The sequence below is a fragment of the Rhinatrema bivittatum genome, chromosome 1 (assembly GCF_901001135.1).
Source record: "Rhinatrema bivittatum chromosome 1, aRhiBiv1.1, whole genome shotgun sequence".
NCBI classification, from domain to species: Eukaryota; Metazoa; Chordata; class Amphibia; order Gymnophiona; family Rhinatrematidae; genus Rhinatrema; species Rhinatrema bivittatum.
Genome location: NC_042615.1, coordinates 760310709 through 760335200, shown reverse-complemented (window position 1 = coordinate 760335200; position 24492 = coordinate 760310709). Strand labels below are relative to the sequence as shown.

The window sequence follows — 24492 nt, the reverse complement described above, 5'->3', positions numbered from 1 at the left end:
AAGATGATAATTCTGCCAAAGTGGCTTTTTCTTTTTCAAAATTTACCCATTTTTCTTAAGGCTCCAGATAGGAAACGATTGGAGAAGGCCTTGCGCCAATTTTTGTGGCGGGGTAGGAGGGCACGAATCCCGCTTCGGTATTTGCAGAATCGTTGGGGGCAGGGGGGGATTGGAGTGCCCGACTTCCACATGTATAATGTGGCAGGCAATCTCAGACTGGTTCGGGATTGGCTTAAGGGCGTCCCGATGTACACGAATCTTTCAGTGGAAAGGGCTCTGGTGGCTCCCATTGGGTTGGGTTATGTGTTACAGGCGGACGCCTCAACAGTGTCTTATCCGCCCTTGGTGGAGAATTTACTGACACCATTGAAACGAGCCTGGAGGGTGCTGACTCGCAAACTGGGAATCCCTAGAAAGAATGCTTATCTTTTGCCCTTAAGGGGCAATCCCGAGTTCCCACCGGGCTCCCAAACACGGGGTTTTCAGGATTGGGCAACGCAAGGTATAGAGTATCTGGGCCACCTGCTGGACGAAGACGGCCGTCTCTTGTCACATAAAGAGGTAATAGCGCAATATGGTTTGTTGTTTCAACATGTTTTCCCCTACATGCAAGTGCAACATTATTTTAATTCGCTTCCCTTAGCCAGCAGGCAGGTCCAAGCCTTTCATAAGTTGGATGCATTTCTTTCCCTATCCACTCAGAAGGCTCCCACTCTAGCCAAATATTATAAAAAGCTTATGGGTTATCAGGTGGTGGGAGCTACTGAGGCCTTGGCCGAGCGATGGGCTGGGACTGGGATACCAGGGGTAACAGCACGGGACATACAGCGCTGTTTTGGTCAAGTATCTTGTATCTCTTCTAATTCCTATTACCGTGAGATGCAGTTCAAGTTTTTGTGGAGAGCCTTCATCCCGCCTATTAGGGCAGTACATTATAAATTGGTGCCCACTGGGCACTGTGGGAAATGTGGAGCGGTTGAGGGCTCTCTACAGCATATGTTTTGGGATTGTATCCGAGTGCGTAGATTTTGGGGTCGGTTGGTGCAGTATTTGGGGGGGTTATTGCATGCTGTGATACCATTTCAGAGTACTCTGATATTGTTTGGACTGATTCCGCAAAGCATAATCAGAGGACAGGGACCACGTTTATTCCTTCGGAAGGCGTTTGCTGTGGGGAAGAAAATAATTTTACTAAACTGGCAATCTTCGGAGGCACCAGCGTATTGGCAATGGAGGAATCATCTTCACAGACTCCTTTTGATGGACAAGCAGTGGGCGAACACCTCAGTCCAACGGGAGCGCCGCTTCCTCAGTGTGTGGGATTCTTACTTACAATCTCTCACACCCCTGATTCGCAGCCGGATACTGAATGATATGGCCGCGACACGGCTGGGAACTTTGCAGTGATTCACGCTAATAGAGGACCATATAACCAAGGAGTGGGGGGGGGGGGGGAGGGGGGGGGAAAAAAAAAGGGGGGGGAGGGGAGGGATAAAATGAGTTGGCTGTTGGTATCTAAAGGCTTGGTGGTTCATGCTTGCACTCATGGTACTGGACCAATGATGTTTAGCTATGGTATTTGAAATTGATCATATGTATTATCGGTGTTGCCACTGTTCACTTGTTTCTGAGCTACTCAATAAAAACCATTGACCGTTAAAGAGACTTCTTTTTTTGCTCAGAATGAGACAGTCTTGACACTGGTCTCAAGAAAACTAGTTGGTTTAGGTCCTGGTCTCTTGGAAGATTTCTTCTTCTTTTCTGGAGGTGAAAGTTGTCAGCGTTTCCCAACCCTCTCCTGGAGGCACACCTAATCCAGTTGTGTTTTCAGGTTATCAATAATGAGCATACATGAGAGAGTTTGCATACACTGATGATCCAGGAGAAGATTGGGAAACACCAAGTTAAGTAATACTTCAACTTGAGGTCTCTAAAAGAAAGCCTGAAGAAATATCCAGCAACAAGCTGCATAACTTATGACTTATTTATTTATTATTTGTCTGGATTTGTATACCGTCATTCGGTGTAGCCATCATAACTTCATGGAAAGTTTGGAGTTAAGTTCTAATTTACCTTTATTCCAGGTTATCCTGAAGTTATCTCGACTACTCCCTTGTTATTTGTAACTTTCCCAGGTTTAGTTTGATGTAAACCCTTGTTATTTGTACTTTCCAAGGTTTAGTTTGATGTAAACCGGTGTGATAAGACTTTTTGTCCTGAACGTTGGTATAGTAAAAAGATGTAAATGAATAAATAAGTTGAGGTTAGACATTTTAACGTTGCATTTAGAGTGCATCTTAAAAGATCTTATACCTGATATGATGAAGACATAGGGCAGAAAAATGAAAGGAACTAATACTTTAATATTTTTTTCAGAGGGGATTCAAAAAGAAAAAGGTTAAAGAGACAATTGGTAAAAATAAGTAAATAAGAAAAGAAAATGACTCCCAAAAAACAAGTAGCTGTGAAAAGAAAGATCAAACATGCCCTTTCACTTTGGTAGGGGAAAAAAAAAAAGACCAAGGAGACTGTGCATGCTCAGAAAGTCATTCCGTGTCAGCGCCATCACATGATATCACCCTACTTGTGTGGCTGATAAATTCTTGCTTACTTATGGAGACGCTATTTGTCTGGGAGAGATTCAACTTCTGTAACATTTATAGCTAGACAATCATTTAACTGACCACGATAACCTTAAATTATTCACAATTGGACCATTGGTAAATGTGACTAGTGTTATAGAACGTACCAGAAAGTCCAGCATTCTTATTCTATACTCAACGAACCTGTGCTGCTATGTTATGACCTTCATAATAGGCTTCATCGTATAGTTTTTTTGAGAATAACTTTCGAACTCAGCCTTATGTATAATCATTGGTCATGAAAAGTTCATTTTTTAAAGATTTTTTTAGAAAATAAGCCGCATCCCCTTATTTGTGCAAATTAACTGTAGTCTATACGTTCACTTTTCTTCGCCACATCACTTACCTTAAAGCTATTTGATGATGAAAGCCTTCTGCACAGAGATAAACTCTGCCTGACACGGGACCGTGTTTCGGATTTAACGATCCTTTTTCAAGGGCTTAAATCACTGCACGCTGAAAGACAATGGTTATTGTTGGATAAAGAGCCCTAGACTTAGATCCCCTTGGTATGCACTTTGACACATTCCACAAAAGCTTCAGCGATTGCATCAGTTATTTTATATCATTGGCCAATTCTTCAGATGCATCAGGTCTTTAAAGAAAGACCTGTAATAGCACATAGCCAAGGGATGAACATCAGGGATCATGTGGTTCATTCTTTTTTATCTCAAATTTCAGCGTCTATTGCGCCCGGATAGGCCATTGGTCGTGTCAAGAGTGTGATCTCTGTAAAACAGGCTATCACAGGACCCAGTTGGACCCATCAGACAGGAAGAACCCATCAAGCACGTCATCACTCGGACTGTTCCACCACTAACGTGGTTTGTCTGTCCATGCAATTTATATTATGTTGGACATACAAAACGTTCTATAAAAACCAGACTTATTGAACATCATAGTTGCTTGAGGACAGCCAAAACACAAGCTCAGATTGTAGCACATTGTGCACGATTTCAGCATGTTTTTGCCGATTTAAAATGGCAAGTTATAGAAGTGGTGCAATCTAACCCAAGAGGAGACCTGAAGATAGCCTTAAATTTAAAAGAACAGCAGTGGATTTTTTGTTTAAACGCCTCTCACCCTAGAGGCCTTAACGCAGCAGTAGTGTGGTACTCTTTGATCTAATACATGAAGTTCGTGAGGAGGGAGGTGGGCAATTGCAATTGGATTTAGTTGTGATTGTTTGTCAATATGCAAAAAATTCTTAATCAGTTACCTATCCGGTCAGAGGATCCGGCTAAGAACGGACTTATTCACATTTTTCAACTTTAAGTAATTCTCAATCATGTCGGCTATTGCGATTGACAGTCCAGGCCTTTAAAAGCCTGAAAAAAATGCAGTCTTTCCACTGATACCGGAAATGGAACGCCATCACCCTATATTTGAACAATGACTGCAATAGTAAGTGCCGGGAGAATGTGTTAAATGTCAGGCCCCGAGCGTCGACGATCTGCCCCTCGACCAAGCTCCACCTCACCAGAGGCGGAGAGCAGGAACAGGCCCTAAAGCCTCCTGCAGGCCCCAGGCGTTGCATGCCGAAGGAGCACAACTAGGGGTACTGCCCCTTAGTGCGCCCTTTGTGTCAGCCTTTGTGATTCATCCTTTACCTTACCATCCTCCCCCTCCCACCCCTAAACAACCCCACCACCCCTATCCTCCTCTCCAAGCTCCAAGCAAACAGTGCCTGCACTCGCCCACCCCATTCACCTGACATGGCAGCACCTTGCCCCATTCCCAAACTCATCCACTCCCACAATCCCAACAAAACCCACACACACCACGAACATCTCCATCAACCCCAGTGTCCTCTGGTCCACGCTCACCATCCTTACCCTATTCCTCATCAACGCCCAGTCAATCACCAAGAAAATCCCCATCCTCCATGACCTGCTCCTAGACACCCTACCAGACATCTTCTGCATCACTGAATCCTGGCTGAAAAGCACTGACACCATACTACTGAACCAACTCCCCAGAGACATCTACAACATATTTTCCATCCCCAGACCAAAAAGAAAAGGAGGCGGCCTACTATTCATAGCACATAAAAAAACAAGTTCTCATCCCATACATTCAACCTCCCCCCTCCTTTCGAAACCAACCTATTTAAATCCAAAAACCTCCAAATCCTCCTCCTCTATGGACCCCATGGACTACTCCAACACAACCTATCCCCTCTAATCGAAACCATAACCACCAACATCAACATGCAGGATCCCACCATCATACTGGGGGACTTCAATCTCCACATCGACGCAACCCCTCTCTCTCCAACCTGCAAACTCCCCCTCTCCACTATGTCCGCTATTGCATTCAACCAAATCAACACCCCCACCCAAAAATCCGGTCATACCCTTGACCTAATCTTCACTAACAAAATATCCAACACACACCCACCCACAACCACCGCAAGACCTTGGTCCAACCATAAACTCATCCAAACTCATTCAACACCCTCTCACGAAGCCAGTCACACTAACATCGACTTCATCAAACCCTGCTCAAGTGACGACCTCGCTGAACTACTACCCGAAGCCTTAAAGACCCTCAACAAGAATGACATCAACTCCGCCATCAACTCATGGATATCCATCAACTCAGATATAGCCAAATCAAAACGCCCCACCCTAAGAAAAGTAATCAATACATCAGCCAAGCACAAGACCCCATATTACACCCCTGAATTAAAAAACACAAAGCGAACTCTGAGACAAACAGAAAAAAAATGGAGAAGAACCCCAACGCCAGAACTGAAAGACAAATACAGAACAATACTTCACATCTACTCAACTGACCTCAACACAGCAAAACAAAATTTCTATACAAATAAATCCACGAATATCAATTCAACGCTAGGACACTTTTCTCCTAGGTCACAGACCTAACCAACCCAAACCAGAAAGCTACAACCCACAACATCCCCACCATCTCCAGCGAAAACCTAGCGCACTTCTTCAAAGACAAAGTCTCCAACATCATCGCCAAGATCCCCCCAGTCAACTTTGACCTACCTGAACCACTCTCATACAACACCACGTGGTCACAATTTGAACCCGTCGCATCCACTGAAATTGAAACCATCATTCAAAAGACAAAACCCACCACCCTCCCACTGGATCCCATACCCATCGAAACCTTAAAAATCACCAAGCTCATCACCAGACCCATAGCAGATATAATCAACTTATCCCTCGAGCAAGGCATCTTCCCCGACAAACTCAAAAACGCAGTAGTCAAACCCATTCTCAAAAAACCGCAACTCAAATCTGACCCAGCAAACTCAGACCAGTCTCCAACCTCCCATTCATAGCCAAGATCCTCGGAAAAAAAAAAAAAAAAACAGTCAATCAACTCAGGGATCACTTCGAAAACTAGAACATCCTACTACCAGCACAACATGGTTTCAGGAAACTATTCAGCACTGAAACGCTCCTTCTCTCCCTCACCGACACCATCCTTAGAGGTCTCGACTGTGGCCAATCCTACCTCTTGATACTCTGACATATCTGCCACCTTCAACACCATCAATCACAAAACACTACTAATCAGACAAAGACATTGGGCTACGAGACACCACAATCAAATGGTTCGAGTCATCTCTCACAAACGGATCATTCAATATAAAGATAAATACATCTGAATCCTCCCAGATACCTCTTCCACATGATGTCCCGCAGGGATCATCCCTATCCTCCACCCTATTTAACGTATACCTCCTCCCACTAAGCAAGTTCCTCTCGGAATTAGACCTCACATACTATGTATACGCTGATGACATACAAATTTTGCTCCCCAGAAACAAAACCATCGAAAATACCCTAAAAATCTGGAACCAACTCCTCATGAAAATAACTCATCTGCTCTCACAACTATCACTCTGCCTCAAACAAAACAAGACCGAAATCCTACACATATTTAACAACCACACCTCACCCCCTCCCCACCACCTAACCACATGGGGTCACAACTTACACATGCTACAAAAAAACGTGAAGTGACTATTGACAACGAGCTAAACTTCAAACATCACCTCTCCACAATGATCAAGGACTGATTTCTTTAAACTACAAACCCTGAAAAATCTCAAATCCCTTCTTCATGCTCAAGACTATCGAACCATCCTCAAAAGAATACTCTTTTCCAAGCTCGACTACTAAAACACACTTCTCCTTGGCCTCCCCGACACCACCAGACCACTACAGGTACTACAAAACGCCACCACCAGATCCATCACAAACATCAAAAAATGCGACATCACCCCCACTCTCAAAGAACTACACTGGCTACCCATCAGCCACAGAATCCAATACAAAACCCTAACCCTCATACATAAAAAAATAATCAACAGTAAGATGGACTGGTTAAACTCTGCTATACTCTACACCCCACATAGAAACCTCAGATCCACAGACTCTGGGCTCCTCACCTTCCCCACCTCCAAAACAGCGCACCTCTCCTCTACCCAAAAACGTGCCATATCAGAAGCCAGCTCCACGCTATGGAACTCCCTCCCACCCCACCTCAGAACGAAACCATTGACTCAAATCTTCAAAAAACACCTCAAAACCTGGCTCTTCCTGAAAGCCTTCCCACCAGAGACTTAGCCCCCTAGCCCAGGTCCCCTACCTCTGCTTAGAAGTGAATCATCCTTTTCCCCATGATTGCACTCCTTTAAATGCTTCTTCCACCAAACCCTGAATACATCCCACAATCTACCTCTTCTTCTTTTGGCACAAGTATATCAACCCTTTCCCCGCTATTCCCCCCCCCCCACCCTTGCCCGTTTTCCCCTGTAAATCCATACTGTATTGTAAATGCACTCCTCCCTAATGTCATACTCTTACCTTCTTGCAAGACACCCCTGTTTTCCCGTCACCCCATAATACCCAGTCCCCTGTCAAATACTTAGATGTAAATAGTTAAATCTGTCATTTTATTTTTTTCCATTTTTCTCCAAATCACGTTAAATGTTAACATTTCGAAGTTATGTAAAGTTAACCTGTCTAAATTATTATATAAAAGTTACAATGTAAAAATAAGCAGCCAATGTCTTATTTCTGTTCTGCTACATGTGAACCGATGTGATATCTCGATCGAATGTCTGTATACAAAAAACAAACAAATAAATGTTGAATTTTTAGCATTTGCCATTACCCTGAAATTAGTGAAACGTTTAAAAGTCTCATATAGTGAACCTTCTTTATTGCAGTGATTTAAGCCCTTGAAAAAGGATAGTTAAATCCAAAACATGGTCCCGTGTCAGGCAGAGTTATCTCAGAGCAGGCGGCTTTCATCATCAAATAGCTTTAAGATAAGTGATGTGGCGAAGAAAACTGAACGTATAGACTACAATTAATTTGCACAAATAAGGGGATGTGGTTTATTTTCTAAAAAAAATCTTTAAAAAATGAACTTTTAATGACCAATGATTATACATAAGGCTGAGTTCGAAAGTTATTCTAAAAAAAACAAACAAAAACAAACTATACAATGAAGCCTATTATGAAGGTCATAACATAGCAACACAGGTTCGTTGAGTATAGAATAAGAATGCTGGACTTTTTGGTACTTTCTATAACACTAGTCTCACTCATTGCTAGACCAGGAAAAGGTGTTTTCTTTATCTAGTAGCATAAAATGGATTTCCATAAGACTAGGCACAAGAAATGAGCTTGGAAGTGCTACAAACAGTTTTGGTGACATGGCGAACACAATTAACTATTAGGCTGAAATGGCTTGGAAAGCGTCACCTCACCTATTATGTGTAAGCCAATCAAGCTGATTAAATGCTAAAAAAAAAAATAAAATAAAATGAATTTTAGACACTTGTAAGTTGGTGCTGATTAGGACATTTATATAGCGAGCAATGAGATCATTTTAAGCAACAGACATCTAATGGTATAGATCTCGTATCACATCCTCCCTTTTGACTCAGTTGCTGGATGCGACAATAAAAACTTCAATCAAAGCTGACAGCTTCCAGTTTCTCTCTGAAGCCAGCAGTCATTGAAATTCAGAGTTTAAATGTTCAGTACCTATTCTTCCTCCCCCCACCTACAGATGTACTGAGTGCCAATGACACAGAGGTCATCTGCACACATCCTTACCTGATAGTTCTGAGTAGTGACCGGAGGGGGTGGAGGTGGAGCTTCTTGTGCCCTTTGAGTGTAGCCATAGTCTGTTGCTGTGTGAGCTGTTGGATAGCCTCCATAGGCAGCAGCTGTAGCTGCAACAGCTACTGGAGCAGGCCTGGCTACAGCAACTGTGGCTGCTGCTGGAGCATAGGCAGCAGTAACAGTATGGGCAGCTACAGGAGCCTGATGAACAGTGTAGCTAGCAACTGTGGTTGGATGAGAGTAGGCTACACCAGAGGCCGGCTGTTGGCTACAGAAAGAGATATATTGTTAACTACCATACTAACATGATTTCTTCAAAGCACTCATTTCAGATGTTCATTAACATTGGTTTTGTCATGGTATAGAAAGTTAACCTGGTAACAAATTCCAAGGCTAAAACATTTCTATTGCCAAGGTTAATTTAGCAAACGTGTTCCCCTTGTTTCTGCAACCTGATGCAGAGCCAGTGATCTAGTTTGCAAATGACATGAAAGAAAATGTTTATACAATTTTTGATCACCTGTTTGTAGTCCCATTTGACCTTATGAATTTTGATTAAAAAATTGTAGCTGCCAATAATCAGATTTAAAGTAAACTCAGGTAGTATACCTGAGTTTACACCTGGCAATCCTTTCACGTGTATTCTTTGAAAGAAACCTTACATTTTTGAACTGAAATGCACCATGAGATGTTGGCCTAGAGCAACTGACATTCTGTTTACAACCTTAGTACAAAAGGAAAGACATGTTATGTAGACAACACAGCTGCTGATAACAAAATGGGCCAATCTTGATATATATTAATTTTCATCTTGCTGCTGCCCCATAGGTGGAAACAAATGTCTGATACCTAGGTCCCATTTTCAGTATCTTGCTACTGGCTCTTTAATTTGAACTATTAAACAGATTTTACCTTCATCTAGTTCTAAAAGGTAAAGGAACAACACTTATGTGAAAAACATTTTTATAGCAAAAGTATGAGTTTAACATATAAATTTCTAAACACTAATAGGTAGAAGCATGCAGCACCATTGATTGGTGCCTAGCTGGACTGCCAATCACTTTGCTGCTTGTTCCTAGCCATACTCTGGAATATGTCTCAATGCTATGCACAACTTACGTTGCTCCTGAGCAACCCCCTCCACTAATCCAGCCCCTGAACTTGGAATTATTTGCAGTTATAAACTGTGTAAAATTCTGCATACACACAACTGCATAATTCCTTGTGATATAAACAATTATCAACTGCTGAAACCACTGTAGACTTACAGACACTAGTGGAAGGATGCTGGCGCTGCTGGCAGCTCAGCCAAATAAATATTCCCCTAAAAATAAAAGCACTACTATGTTGATCTAATGCAGGACATCACATAATCAAGTTTCCTGTCTTCTGATTATATCAAGATTACTATCAGAAACACAGGACTGTTGTAGGGAATTAGATGGGGCTTACTGCTTATATAGCATAATCAAGAAAACTGGTTCTTACCTGCTAATTTTCGTTCCTGTAGTACCACAGATCAGTCCAGACTCCTGGGTTTTGCCTCCCTGCCAGTAGATGGAGAGAGAAATTTTCACAGACCCCGCCTTATAATCCTGTGTGCCACCTGCCATTTCAGTATTTATCAGTACCCAAGCAGAGAAACAACTTAATAACCAAACAATCTTAAAATGTGAACTTTATGCCCAAACCCCACAACGAGCAGAGGACGAGGAACAAAAGCCAACTGATTTTGCAGCAGAGGACTACAGAACTGCATGCCATAGACCAGGCAAGTAAGAAGAAATATCATTCGAGCGGGCTCTCTTTAGTTACACCCTCACCCAAAAACTCAGAACCTCTGCAGTGGGGGGGCATCTGGACTGATCTGCGGTACTATAGGAATGAAAACTAGGAGGTAAGAACCAATTTTCCTTTCCTTGTACGTACCCAGATCAGTCCAGACTCCTGGGATGTACCAAAGCTTCCCTAGAAGGGATGGGACTATGAGAGTCCCACTTGAAGGACATGTTCGCGGCTTGAACATCTAGGTGGTAGTGTCTTGCAAATGTGTGTAAAGACTTTCAAGTAGCCACCCTGATAATCTCCTGAGGGGAAATCACTTGACATTCCGCCCATGAAGTCACCTATGAATGTGTAGAATGAGCCCTTAATCCCTCTGCGGCAGGACAACCTTGACAGACATAGATAGATCCAATAGCCTCCTTCAAACAAAAAGCTATAGTAGCTTTTGAAGCCTTCTGCCCTTTCTTAGCGCCATGCCACAATACAAAAAGATGATAGACATTCGGAAACTGTTCGTAATCTCCAAATAGTGCAATAGAGCTCTTCTGACATCCTGGCATGAGGAGAATTGAACTCCAGGTCCGAAAATGCTGGAAGCTCCACAGATTGTCTGAGATGAAAGGAAAATACTACTTTTAGTAGAAAGGATGGGACCGTTCGCAAAAAGATTCCAGAGTTCAAGAGTCTCAAAAACTGTTCCCTACAGGACAATGCCTGAAGCTCAGAGACTTGTCTGGCAGAACAAATTGCTACCAATAATACTACCATTAATGTCAGATCTTTGAATGTAGCTTAAGTGGCTCGAAGGGTGCATCACACAAGCCCTTAAGGACCAAATTCAAGCTTCATGAGGGACACACTATACGGACAGGATGCCACAAATGTTTCACCCCTCTAAGAAAATGTATTACATCCAGATGAGCTGCAAGGGAAGAACCATGGACTTTGCCCCTTAGGCATCCTAGGGCTGCAACCTGAATTCAGAGAGTTGAGAGATGAGCCCTTTGCAAAATCATTCTGTAAGAAAGGTCTCCAAGGCTCAGAGAGGATCAGCATTCTGCGTCTTACACCAAGACTCGAAAACCCTCCAAACTCGAATATACACCACGGAAGTGGAGGGTTTCTGAGCTCGTTAAAGAGTAGAAATGACAGCCTCTGGATTAACCCTTCAACTGCCTCCTCTCAAAAGCCAAGCCGCAAGACAAAAGCGATCCACTTGATCTAAAAATATGGGACCTTGGTGCAAGAGATTTGGGAGATGTCTGAACCGCAGGGGTCCGTCCATTGCCAGGTTGACCAGATCCGCAAGCCATGGTCGACGCGGCCACTCCGGAGCCAACAAGATCACCTAGCCCGGACGAACTTCTATTCTCCTGATCACCTTGCCAATCAGGGGTTAGGGAGGAAACCCATAAAGAAGAACGTCTTGAGGCCAAGGGGTTACGAGCGCATCTACGGTTTCCGCTCCGTGCTCTCTTCCGCGGCTGAAGAAATTGCTCTGCCTTGGCATTCCCCTGGGTTGCCATTAGTTCAATATGCAGCCGGACCCACTTGAGGGAGATGAAGTCCATGGCACTCTCAGACAACTCCCATTCTCCGGGATCTAATTACTGACGGCTGAGAAAATCTGCATGAACGTTGGAGGTCCCCACTATATGGGATGCCGCTAGCATTGTCAAACGACATCAGCATCTCTGCTTCCAGAGCTACCGCATGGCTCTTGGTTCCTCCCCGTCGGTTGACATACGCCACCATTGTCACATTGTCCAACAGGACCCGGATCGCCCTGTTATGCAGAAGGGGGAGAAAGCTCTCCAGAGCCAGCCTCACCACCCTCGTCTCCAAGTGATTGACCAAACAAGTCGCCTCCTCCACAGACCATTGGCCCTGTACCGCTTGGGACTGGCATACAGCTCCCCATCCGGAGAGGCTGGCATCGATTGTCACTTCCATCCAATGGAGGTACCTCGAGGTCCACACCATGTTCCAAATGACCTTGAGCCAGACACCAATGAGAGGCTGGACCTGGTGACTTCCGTAAGAGGGAAGTGGAGATGAAATTGTTCCAACAATGGGTTCCAATGGGACAGTAATGCACTCTGTAGAGGTCTCATGTGCACAAACGCCCATGGGACCAGCTCCAAGGATCCAAGAACCTGTAAATAGTCCCAGACCCTGGGCACTCAAGTTTGTAACAGGTTTTGGACTTAGGCTCGCAGCTTGAGAATTCTCTCCTCCGGGAGGAAAATCTTGCCCAAGCAGGTATCAAATCGGGCCCCTAGAAACTCCAGGAACTGAGGAGGAGCGAGATGACTCTTGGCTAGGTTGACCACCAAGCCCAGAGAGCATAGGCGATGCAACTGTGTCCACCGCCTGCGTGCACAACGCCTTCAATTTTGCTCAAATTAGCCAATCGTCCAGATAGGAATGCACCAAAATGCCCTCTCTCCACAAGGCCACTGCCACAACGACCATCACCTTGGTGAAGGTCCGGGGAGCCATGGCCAAACCGAATAGCATGGCACAAAACAGGAAATGTTGACCAAGAATCTAACGTGAGATATCGCCGATGGTCCCTGCATATCCCAATGTGTAAGTAGGCCTCCGTCAGATCCAGAGAAAGCAGGAACTCTCCCTTGTGCACTGCTATCACCGATCGAAGAGTCTCCATCCAAAAACGGGGCACCTTGTGGGCCACATTGACCTTCTTAAAGTCCAAGATCGAATAGAAGGTTCCATCCTTTGGAATTACGAAGTAGATAGAACAAGGCCAGGGGAGATATTCTTCTCAAGGAACAGGAACAATGGACCCTAGCTCTGAGTCAGTGGATGGTCTGTTGGCGACATGCTTCTTTGCTAGGGAGCCGCAGGGAGACACGAGAAATAGGCTGTGAAGCGTGCGAGCATACCAACATGTAACTATGTTCTATCATGCTTAGAATCCACTGGTTTGATGTGATCTTGGCCCACTCCTGGTAAAAGAGAGTCAGCCGACCCCCAATGAGCGGAACAGAGAAGTGGGCCAGCTGCATATCATTGAGAGGACTTAGCGAAACTTGCCCCAGAGGCCGGCATGTCTTGGTTGGTTCTGTGGCCACGAAAGGTTTGGGACCAAGCCTGAGACCTCCCCAAGGTCTGCATGTGGCCTGTTCCTGCAGCTCTGCTCCGATGGAAACACTGCTGGTCCCTAAAACAGAAGCAAGCCGGGAGACCCGGCTTGTCCTCCAGGAGCCTGTGAACCTTATACTCTCCCAGTTGCTTTATCAGCTGCTCAAAGTCCTCACCAAAAAGTAATGTTCCCTTGAAGGATAACGCCCCGAGCCGCGCCTTGGAGGACATGTCCACCGCTCAATTACATTGCCACAAAAGCTTCCTTGCTGAAACAGCAGACACCATGGTTTGGGATGAAGTATGGAGAACGTCATACAAGGCATCTGCTCCATAAGTTACCGCGGCTTCCAACCGCTCTGCCTCAGGAGGCAAAGTAACTTTGCCTCCTGAGGCAGCAAATCCCTAGTGCTCTGTAACTGTTTGACCCATCGCAAGCTTGCCCTCAGAATATAACTGCTGCAGATTGCCACACTGATGCTGAGAGCGGAGACTTCAAATATCTTTTTGAGATGGACCTCCAGTTTGCAATCCTGCAGATCCTTCAAAGCCGCTGCTCCAGCGACCGGAACAGTAGTTCTCTTAGTGACCGCCGAAACAGACGTGTCCACTTTAGGAACCTTCAACAATTCCAGAGTGTGCTCCGGCAACGGATACAGTTTATCCATGACCCTGCTGACTTTGAGGATGTCTCAGGAGTATCCCACTCATGGTCCATCAACTGCTCCATCATCTCGTAAAAAGGGAAAAATAGTGGAAAGTGTTCTAAACATCAAAATCACAGAACATATAGAAAGACATGGTTTAATGGATCAAAGTCAGCATGGCTTTACCCAAGGCAAATCTTGCCTCACAAATCTGCTTCACTTTTTTGAGGGACTTAATAAACATGTGGATAAAGGTGAACCGGTAGATGTAGTATACTTGGATTTTCAAAAGGCGTTTGACAAAGTTCCTCATGAGAGGCTTCTAGGAAAAGTAAAAAGTCATGGGACAGGTGGCAATGTCCTTTCGTGGATTGCAAACTGGCTAAAAGACAGGAAATAGAGAAGGATTAAATGGACAATTTTCTCAGTGGAAGGGAGTGGGCAGTGGAGTGCCTTAGGGATCTGTATTGGGACCCTTACTTTTCAATATATTTATAAATGATCTGGAAAGAAATACGATGAGTGAGAATCAAATTTGCAGATGATACAAAATTGTTCAGAGTAGTAAAATCACAAGCAGATTGTGATAAATTGCAGGAAGAACTTGGGCATACAAATGGCAGAAGAAATTTAATGTGGATAAGTGCAAGGTGATGAATATAGGGAAAAATAACCCATGCTATAGTTACACAATGTTAGGTTCCATATTAGGTGCTACAACCCAAGAAAGATCTAGGCGTCATAGTGGATAACACATTGAAATTGTCGGTTCAGTGTGCTGTGGCATTAAAAAAAAACAAACAATGTTGAGAATTATTAGAAAGGGAATGGTGAATAGAACGGAAAATGTCATAATGCCTCTGTATTGCTCCATGGTGAGACCGCACCTTGAATACTATGTACAATTCTGGTCGCCGCATCTCAAAAAAAGATATAATTGCGATGGAGAAGGTACAGAGAAGGGCTACCAAAATGATAAGGGGAATGGAACAGCTCCCCTATGAGGAAAGACTAAAGAGGTTAGGACTTTTCAGCTTGGAGAAGAGACAGCTGAGGGGGGATATGATAGTGTTTAAAATCATGAGAGGTCTAGAAGGAGTAGATGTGAATCGGTTATTTACTCTTTCGGATAACAAAGACTAGGGGGCACTCCATGAAGGTAGCATGTGGCACATTTAAAATTAATCAGAGAAAGTTCTTTTTTACTCAATGCACAATTAAACTCTGGAATTTGTTGCCAGAGGATGTGGTTAGTGCAGTTAGTATAGCTGTGTTTAAAAAAGGATTGGATAGGGGCGCTGTTGCGCGGTGAATGGCGGCGGTCGCATGATAGCAGAGCTCCAACCCCCTCAGCCAGTAAACCCGGCTGTATTGCTTGTTTTGCTCATAAACCCGGCAGCATTTTGCTTCTAAGAACGGCTTACTCTTTTGGAGTCATGACCGCGAAACGCAGGATTACCGACCTCAAGCAGTTTGCTTATGACAAGGCTACTCCGGACTTGGGCCCAGCCAGCCACGAGGAGACCGAGCTGGATTTAGCGCTAGAGGACCCTGTCGCGGATGCGACGGACGACGAGTCCCCAGCTGATTTACGGTCTGACCCAGAATTACTTACCAAGGCGGATGCTCGCAATTGGTTCATAGCCTTGCGATCCGATATGAAGCAGTTTCGCAATGAAATGCGGGCCTCCGTGGCAGAACTGAAGGAGGATATTGCATCTCTGGGAGTACGAGTAGACGAGATTGACGTGCGCGTGGAGGGACATGGCGAGGCCCTTAATCATCTAACCTCTCAACACTCAGCTACCGTGACCGAATTGGCTCTCCTCACAGAGAAATTGGAGGACTTAGAAAACCGCAGCCGTCGCTGCAATATAAGGATTCGAGGGGTCCCTGATACGACAGAGTTTGCGGATGCAATGGTGGTCGCCCAACAAATTTGCGCATATATCCTCAACTTAGCTCATACTGGGCCGGAGAACACGGCCATTTTGCCGGAGGGGATTCGTCTTGAGCGCGCACATCGAGCACTGGGCCCCCGCAATGACCAACGCCCTAGAGACATTGTCATCTGCTTTCATAGCTTTCTGCAAAAGACGCAGGTCTACGACATGGCGAGGCAAAGCAAGGAGGTGCGTTGGAATAATTATGAAATCGCCATCTTCCAGGACCTGGCACCTCTCACTCTGAAAAAACGTTATGAGATGCGCGAAGTAACTTCCACCCTGCGCACTTGTTCCATTCGCTACAGGTGGTTATACCCTTTTGGCCTCCAGTTCCAGCACCAGGGGGTGACACATCGGGTGAAATCGATTGCAGAGGCCGTTGAGGCCTTTAAGCGGGCGCAATTACCAGCCAATTTTCAAGCTCCCAAGATGGCGGCGGTTCCTGCGAAACCTGACGGTGCACCAAGATGGCAGCGCGCTGCCAAAGGGGGAAAGCGTTTGCGTCGCCAATTGGCACCTCCATCATCCTCCGAGGCGGATCAAGGTTGACTTTTCGCTATATGCCCGGCTGGGCTCTTGGAGAAGCTTATGGACCTGGTTTGATGCACTTTCTGGGTTTTTGTTCCTTAATGGGACCCTGTTTTCAAGTAACTTTTCTTGCTCATGTTCGTTGTTTTTTTGAGTCGTATATACCTTACACGGTTATATACCATTGGCTCCCATAGCAGTTGTTATAGTAGGGTTTGCTGTTTTTTCTTCTATCTTCAACGCACTTACAAGGGGGGGGGGGGGTTTTGTGCCTGCGCTCGTGAGGGCTGCGCTGATTCGCTTGTGCGAGTCCCTTAGGTTGGGGAACTTCCGCAGGGTTATGGCGGAATATGTTTGGATTTTTGGGGTAAGCAACATTTTCGATCTTTATTTTTCCATTGGGTTTAGGCTATATTATGGTGAAGAGATGCTAGTTCTGGCAATCAGGGGGACGTTAGGCTATATTGCCTTCACACTAACCTGTTGCTGATGGCCTCCCGTATTGTATCCCTTAATGTTAAGGGATTGAATACGCCGCGCAAACGGCAACTTCTTAAAAGAGAGCTACAATCTCAGCATGCAGCGGTTGCTTTTATTCAGGAGACCCATGTTAGAAAACACCATACTCGTCTCCTTGGGTTTCCTTCTTACCCCTTTGCTCACTGGGCAGCGAGTACTAAAGCAGCGCGATATACAGGCGTGGGGATACTTCTCGCTAATACATTTGTCCATGATCTTCTCTTTCGCCTGTTGGATCCTTTAGGCCGCTATGTTCTCCTGAAACTTAAGGTGGGCACTCATGTTGTTACTCTTTTGAATGTGTATTTCCCAAATACTCAGCAGCTACCTTTCCTGACTGAGCTTGATGGGCTACTTACTTCCCATGGGCAGGGTGAACTCATTGTTGGGGGGGACTTTAATGCCACCAAAGAGCCCAGCTTGGATAGCTCTTCTCGAGCCACCCCGGTTGTTGGCATGCGCAAGGCCTGGCTTCAATTTTTAGACAAATGGTGCTTAGTGGACATCTGGCGAAAGCGTTATCCACACTCTCGCTCCTACACCTTTTTTTCAGCCCCGCACCTTACATACTCCCGTATAGACTACTTGTTTGTGTCCGCACATGTGCAAAATGCAGTTTCCCGTGCCGATATAGAACCATTAACGTGGTCTGATCACGCTCCTATATGGATTGAGCTAAACCTCGGTGATCTGGATAAGGGATATCGGCCATGGAGGCTTAATGATAGCCTCTTGAAAGACAAAACATTCACAGCTCGTATCCATGCCCAACTGCAAGAGTACTTCCATCTTAATCAGAACAGTGAAGTGCAGCCCTCCACTATCTGGGAATGCTCTAAAGTGTTTATCCGGGGTCAGTTTATTGCGAGGGCTGCGTTTTGCAATAGGGAGCGGGCCAGGGAACGATCCTCCCTGACTACTACCATAGCCTCGCTTACACAGCGGCATTTGGCCACTGGCTCCCATATTGTCTACCAGAAGCTGTTAAGGGCACGGGATAGTTTACGAGCTCTGGATGATGCAGCTATTAGCCATCAAATGTTGCTGTTGAAACAACAATTCTTTGAGGGCGGAAATAGGGCGGGGCGTTACTTGGCCCACAAATTGAGGGTGTCCCGATCTCAAAACATGGTATCTAAGGTTTACTCCCCTACGGGTGTGCTAGTGACGTCCTCTGAGGATATTCGCCAAGCATTTACCGATTTTTATGCCCAACTTTATACTGGAGCTTCTCAAGTACAGGAAGCTGATATTCAGGAGTACCTGTCGTCTATGACCTTGCCCACACTTACACCTGCCCAGCAGACTTTTCTGGATGCACCTATCACGACAATGGAGGTGTTAGCGGCTATCAAGGCGCTGAAGCCTGGGAAAGCACCAGGCTTGGATGGCTTCACTGGTGCTTATTATCGCCAATTTGCCCCTATATTGGTAGGCCCTCTTACTGATTTTTTTAATTCCTTACGTGAAACCGGCCAAATAGACTTGCATGCAAATACGGCGGGTATATCAGTTATAGCCAAACCGGGTCGCGACCCTGCTAGATGTGGGTCTTATAGGCCCATATCACTCATAAATAACGACTTAAAGGTCATGGCCCGTGTTCTTGCCGCTCGCCTTAATGGTATTTTGGCTTTAGTAGTCCATTCTGATCAGGTGGGCTTTGTTCCAGGGCGCTTGGCGGCTGACAATGTTCGCCGTATAGTTGATATCATTGACTATGTACAACATACTCATACCCCTACGGTCTTGCTTTCTCTTGACGCTGAGAAAGCGTTCGACCTCGTCCATTGGCCCTTTTTATTTAAGACACTGGAGCAGATGGCTTTTGGTCCTCAATTTATTAACTGGATTATGAAGCTTTACCATTTGCCTAAAGCTCGGGTTAAGACTAATGGGAGCTATGGGGAGCCTTTTTCCATTGGTCGTGGTACCAGGCAGGGATGCCCTTTGTCCCCTTTGCTTTTTGCCTTATTTCTGGAGCCCTTTTCCACCCGGGTGAGGGCTGCGGAGGAAATAGTGGGAGTCTGTGAAGGTGCTCATCATTTTAAAATTTCTATGTTTGCGGATGATATTATGTTCACCTTGACGGATCCCACTCTTTCTTTATCGGGGGTAATGCAAGAATTACAAGCCTTTACTGCGGTGTCTGGCCTCAAGGTAAACTATGAGAAGTCGGAACTCCTTAATGTAAACTTACCGCCAGACAGTGTGCAGACTTTGCGCTCTCTTTATCCATTTAAGTGGGCGCCTAAAGCTTTGAAGTATTTAGGAGTCCGCATTGGGGTTCACTCCAACCAGTTATATGGTTTGAATTATGATCCGCTTCTTCAAGCTATACGAGGTAATTTGGATACTTGGGCTCGGGATACACATTCATGGCTCGGTCGCATAGCAATCATTAAAATGAATGTCCTCCCACGTCTGTTATATTTTTTTACCACTATCCCCATTTATCTTCCCAACTCTATACTCCTCCAATGGCAGAAAATGATTTTTGGATTCATTTGGCGTAGGAGACCGCCTCGGGTTGCTAAATCGGTCTTGTACCTCCCGAAAGTGCGAGGTGGGCTTGGAGTTCCCAACTTGTGTTGGTATTTTTGTGCTGCCCAACTCCGGGCACTGGTGGTTGTACATCGGGTGTCCGCCCCTCCACAGTGGGTTCTCTTAGAGCAAGCTTTATTTGGGTCTATGCCCCTTTCCGCATTGCCCTGGCAACCCCGTTCTACCTGGGGCTCTATCTCCTATTTCCCTTGTGCGTTACAAGCCACTATGAAGACTTGGTCTCAATGGAAGCTGTGTTTAGTGGGGAAGGGTAATTTTACTCTTTTAACGCATCTGTTTACTAACTACATACTTCCCCCTGCTTCTCTGACCACTGCGTCTCAAGTATGGTTTGAGGCGGGCATCACTCGGTTGGAGCATATTCTGTGTCAAGGGGCGCTCCTGCCTATAGAGGCGATAAGTTCCCACTATTCATTGCCAAAGGTGGATTTTCTCCTTTATGCTAAACTCTTTCATTTTCTGAAGCGTGCGACTAGAGCTGGTACTGTCAGACTGTGTGGCTCTTTGTTTGAAAATTATTGCTTACATCCAGACTCTGTGAAGGGGGTTATTTCTAAAATATATGCACTATTAAACAGCAGGCAGCAAGGGCCATTCCGGCAACAGGTAGCCTGGTCTGCTGACTTCCCCCGCAGTCTTGAGACTGAAGAATGGGACATTATATTTACACAGGCCTATAAGTGCTCCATCTCCGCGGGGATGCAGGAGAATTGTCATAAGATGATCTATAGGTGGCATTATACTCCTGTTAGGCTACACCGTTTTGCCCCTAATCTCTCTGATAGATGCTGGAGGGGATGCGGGATGTTGGGAACATATTACCATGTCTGGTGGCAATGCCCCCGGGTTACACAATATTGGACCTCACTGGCTGCATGGCTCACAACTGTTTTGAAGACGCCCATTCACCTGGAGCCTTGGCATGCTCTTTTGACCTTACCTATTGCCGGATTAAATACGGATCAGCAGCGCCTAGTCCAGCAAGTTTGTATTGCCGCACGGTCTGAGTTGGCTCGCCTGTGGAACCAACGGAATGCCCCTAGCTTAGCCCAGGCGCAGGCACGTCTCCATACTTACTACCAACTGAGCAGGTTAACTGCGGTTCATCATGACCGCTTGAGTGTTTTTCACCGGGTCTGGGCCCCGTATATACAATGGTTGCCTTTACTCTAACTATCTTGCTTTTTGAGCTACCACTGCTGTTGTTTGCTGAGATGCATTGGCTAGAGTGCTTACTAAGGTAGTTTGCTCTCTATGATGTGGGGCGATTCTTCTGGTTTCGTTGATGTGCCCGCACACTTCCTCCTGCTATATGACAGTATGCTATTTCAGGCCCCTTCCATTGTGCAGAAGGGAATTTCTTGGATTGTTTGCTATTGCCGTTTACCCATGTATTATTTGTGTTGCTTTGGGGGGTGGGGGGGGGGGGTGAGGAGGGTTTATTATGTACTTCATACTTGTGAAAATCTGACTGGACGCTTCGTTTTTCGTTTATGTGTACTTATGTATGGTATACGCTGGCTGTCTGTGTCAATAAAAATCTTCAAATATAAAAAAAAAAAAAAAAAGGATTGGATAAGTTCTTGGAGGAGAAGTCCATTACCTGCTATTAAGTTGACTTAGAAAATAGCCACTGCTATTACTAGCAACGGTAACATGGAATAGACTTAGTTTTTGGGTACTTGCCAGATTCTTGTGGCTTGGATTGGCCACTGTTGGAAACAGGATGCTGGGCTTGATGGTCCCTTGGTCTGACCCAGTATGGCATGCTCTTATGTTCTTAGGGGGTCCTGCAAGCCCGCCATGACCAGGTCCCACTGTGTCCGAGCTCTGCTCCGCCAGTAGGGACGTGATGCCCAACTCCGCCAGGACATGCGGGATAAGAGGGGCCAACTTATCTCGCTGGAATAAGCAAACCACCTTAGGATCATCCCCTTCGATGGAAGGGGACTGCACCCGGTCATCTCCAGCATCCGGATCCACCGGGGAGGAGGAGCCTCAACAAGGCCCTCTTCTGGGTCCGAGCCCTCAGAGGAGACCTCCTGAGCCCCCCCGTGCCACGGGGGCCTGGACTGTACGGATTCTGAGAGCGGCTGGCATGTCCCCTGGCCTGGGCGCTTAGGACTCCTCCCGCTCCTGGGAGTCCCTCTTGTGACTACTGCTGGCTAAAAATGCCTGGTGCATTAGAAAGAAACTCTGGGGGAAAACCCGCAGGGACCCCTCCTCCTTTCCTTTCTAACCTCTCAGGATCCTCCTCAGCAGGTACCTGAGGCCCTCTGGGCCTCAGATTGGCAGGAAACAACTCCAGAGGGAGATCCCCTCCCCCCGCCGCTCTCTCCTCAGCCACATGGAAGGCACCTAAAATGGCTGCCGTTCCTGCGCTGAGGGAAAACGGTTCAGCCCGAGGATCCTGTGCAGTTTGTGCCTGTGCGGCTGTCCGCTGCAAGTCTAAGGCCGTTACCTTGCCATCGGAGGGACCTTCCCCTCCGGAGAGGCAGCGAGAGCATGGGCCAGAAGATGCGCAGCTCAGGAGTCGCACTCCACAAAGTAAACAGCGGCCTGCATGCAGCATGACTGCCCCAGGAGCAAATGCCAAAAGGCGCCGAAATAGGTGAGGGAGAGAGAGAAAGAGGCCGATCAGAACTGAAACTTCTCACCAACCCATGCATGATCCCTCGGCACAGGCAGGTTACCCTCTCCCGGTGAATAGCTCCTACACCGCTCCCCGCAGTGAGATCACAAAGGCTGGCTGCAACATGAAACTTAGTTGTTTCTTTTTTTTTTTTTTTTTACTTGAAGCTTAAAAAAGTAGAAAGGAAGAAAAGGGATACTTCCCTGATAATACGGCAGTGGCTGCAGACTGAAGGGGAGGGAGTTGGTCACCCAGCTATCACCCCCGGCACTCAGGAAAGCAACTTTTGTGGTTCCCAACCCCTGCTCGCAGTACTCCTACAACCAGGGGAGATGGTCCCACCTGGACTTAACCTCCTGGGAGGCTAGACATCTGAAGAAATTATATATTTACTTATTTCTTTTAAGGCTGGTTTGCACCACCTCTATCTGCTGGAGAGAGAAATACTGAAGAGTGGCAGGTGGCACGCCAGGTTATAAAGCGGTGCCTGTGAAAATTTCTGTCTCCATCTGCTGGAAGGGAGGCAAAACCCAGGAGTCTGGACTGATCTGGGTACATACAGGGAACTTCTCTTTTCTTTTTCCTTTGAGCCTCCAACTCAAATCGGAACCCACCCTGGAACCATAAGCCTTTATTCCCAACTACTTGGGGATTTTTCCGTATTCTATGCTCAGTCACTTCAGGGACAGTCCTTGGATGGCGGATAGTGGGGATGAAGGGGGAGGCAGGGATCACATAGTAGGGGGTCCTTCCAAACATTGATCAAGAGCCCTAAAATCTGGCTGCTCAACAATTCCTCCTGCTGGATGGGTGGGTTATAGTGCAGGAGGTGAAATATGAAGATTTTGCTCCTGGCCTTTGTGGCTGCCCACCATTCTCTTCCAGCACGTGAAACATTCCTAGCACACATGATGCTCTACTGAAGCACACTAGTTGGCAGTCTCTGACTTAGTAAATGCATCACTTCTACCCTACTATTTTGGCCCATCCCACGAAATACACACTGCAAGAGACACTGAAATCCTCATACTAGTGCAAATGTTCTTGTTGCAAAGCCATTGCATGTCCTTTTTATATTGTTGAAGGTGCTATAGTTCAGAACTCTAGGTGCCACATTAATGTGTCCATGTCCTGCTTTATCTATTGTATATAAATGGACATTTTTCACAAATTTATAAAATTAAACTAACATGCCCAGCAATGTGAAAGTCACCCTTTATCTTGAACATATTTTGGTACAGGTGCTTTTTATCTCAGGCTCCTAAAACCATCTTTCAGTCTCTGTAACCTCTCATACTTGCTAATAGCCACTCCTGTCTCAGAACAAAAATCTCTTTTCTACTGTGGATTAAGTCAGTCAGTGTCAAACTGGAGGGTGCATATTGTAATGTAACAAATAAAAAGCAAATTTTACTAATTGGAATGGCGGGGGGGGTGGAGAGAAAGGGGAAAAATTATTATAGAAAAGAAAAGGTGGGCATTCCAAAAAAGTTTGAGAAATACTGGATTAAGAGACTTTACAAATATTTAATATGACATATGGCAAATAGATCCCTTATAAACTAAGCAAGCCTTCCAGAAAATTATTTTACTTTCATTTTGCGCCAACTACTGCAATAGACATCATCTATCCATAACCATCAAAATACAAAACTAAGTACTACTACCCACTAATATGATTGTCTATAAAAGGATTAAAGTACTTACCTATACTGAGCAGCACCACCATGGGCAAAGCCAAAGTAGTTGCCAGTAGCCATTTTGGCCTCTTCACCAAGCCGGCTTGGCACTGCAATTTTGATAAGGAAGGAACAGTAAATGAAATTAAAAAAAAAAAAAAAAAGAGAGAGAAAGCAAGAAAGTGGATTAAAACCTTCAAGCTAGATAGGATATAATACAAAATAAGGCACCTACCTGATGTGCAAATTACAATAGTAAATTAAGACAATTATCCATTTATTAAAATATAAGAAAATGAAAAGGTGAATTCTAATACAAGAA

At 45.4% G+C, this 24492-nt stretch overlaps 1 protein-coding gene and 1 non-coding gene across 2 annotated transcripts in view; both read right to left on the bottom strand.

Moving 5' to 3' along the window:
* Positions 1 to 24492, bottom strand: part of ZFR (zinc finger RNA binding protein) — a 312134-nt gene that overhangs the window by 231598 nt on the left and 56044 nt on the right. The window contains 2 exon segments of the mRNA XM_029579284.1: positions 8753 to 9029; positions 24199 to 24280. Of these exon segments, the coding sequence (XP_029435144.1) occupies positions 8753 to 9029; positions 24199 to 24280 (359 nt within the window).
* LOC115082792 lies at positions 9111 to 9243 on the bottom strand. The gene has a single exon (XR_003854281.1). It is a non-coding gene; the product is annotated as a small nucleolar RNA SNORA66 (small nucleolar RNA).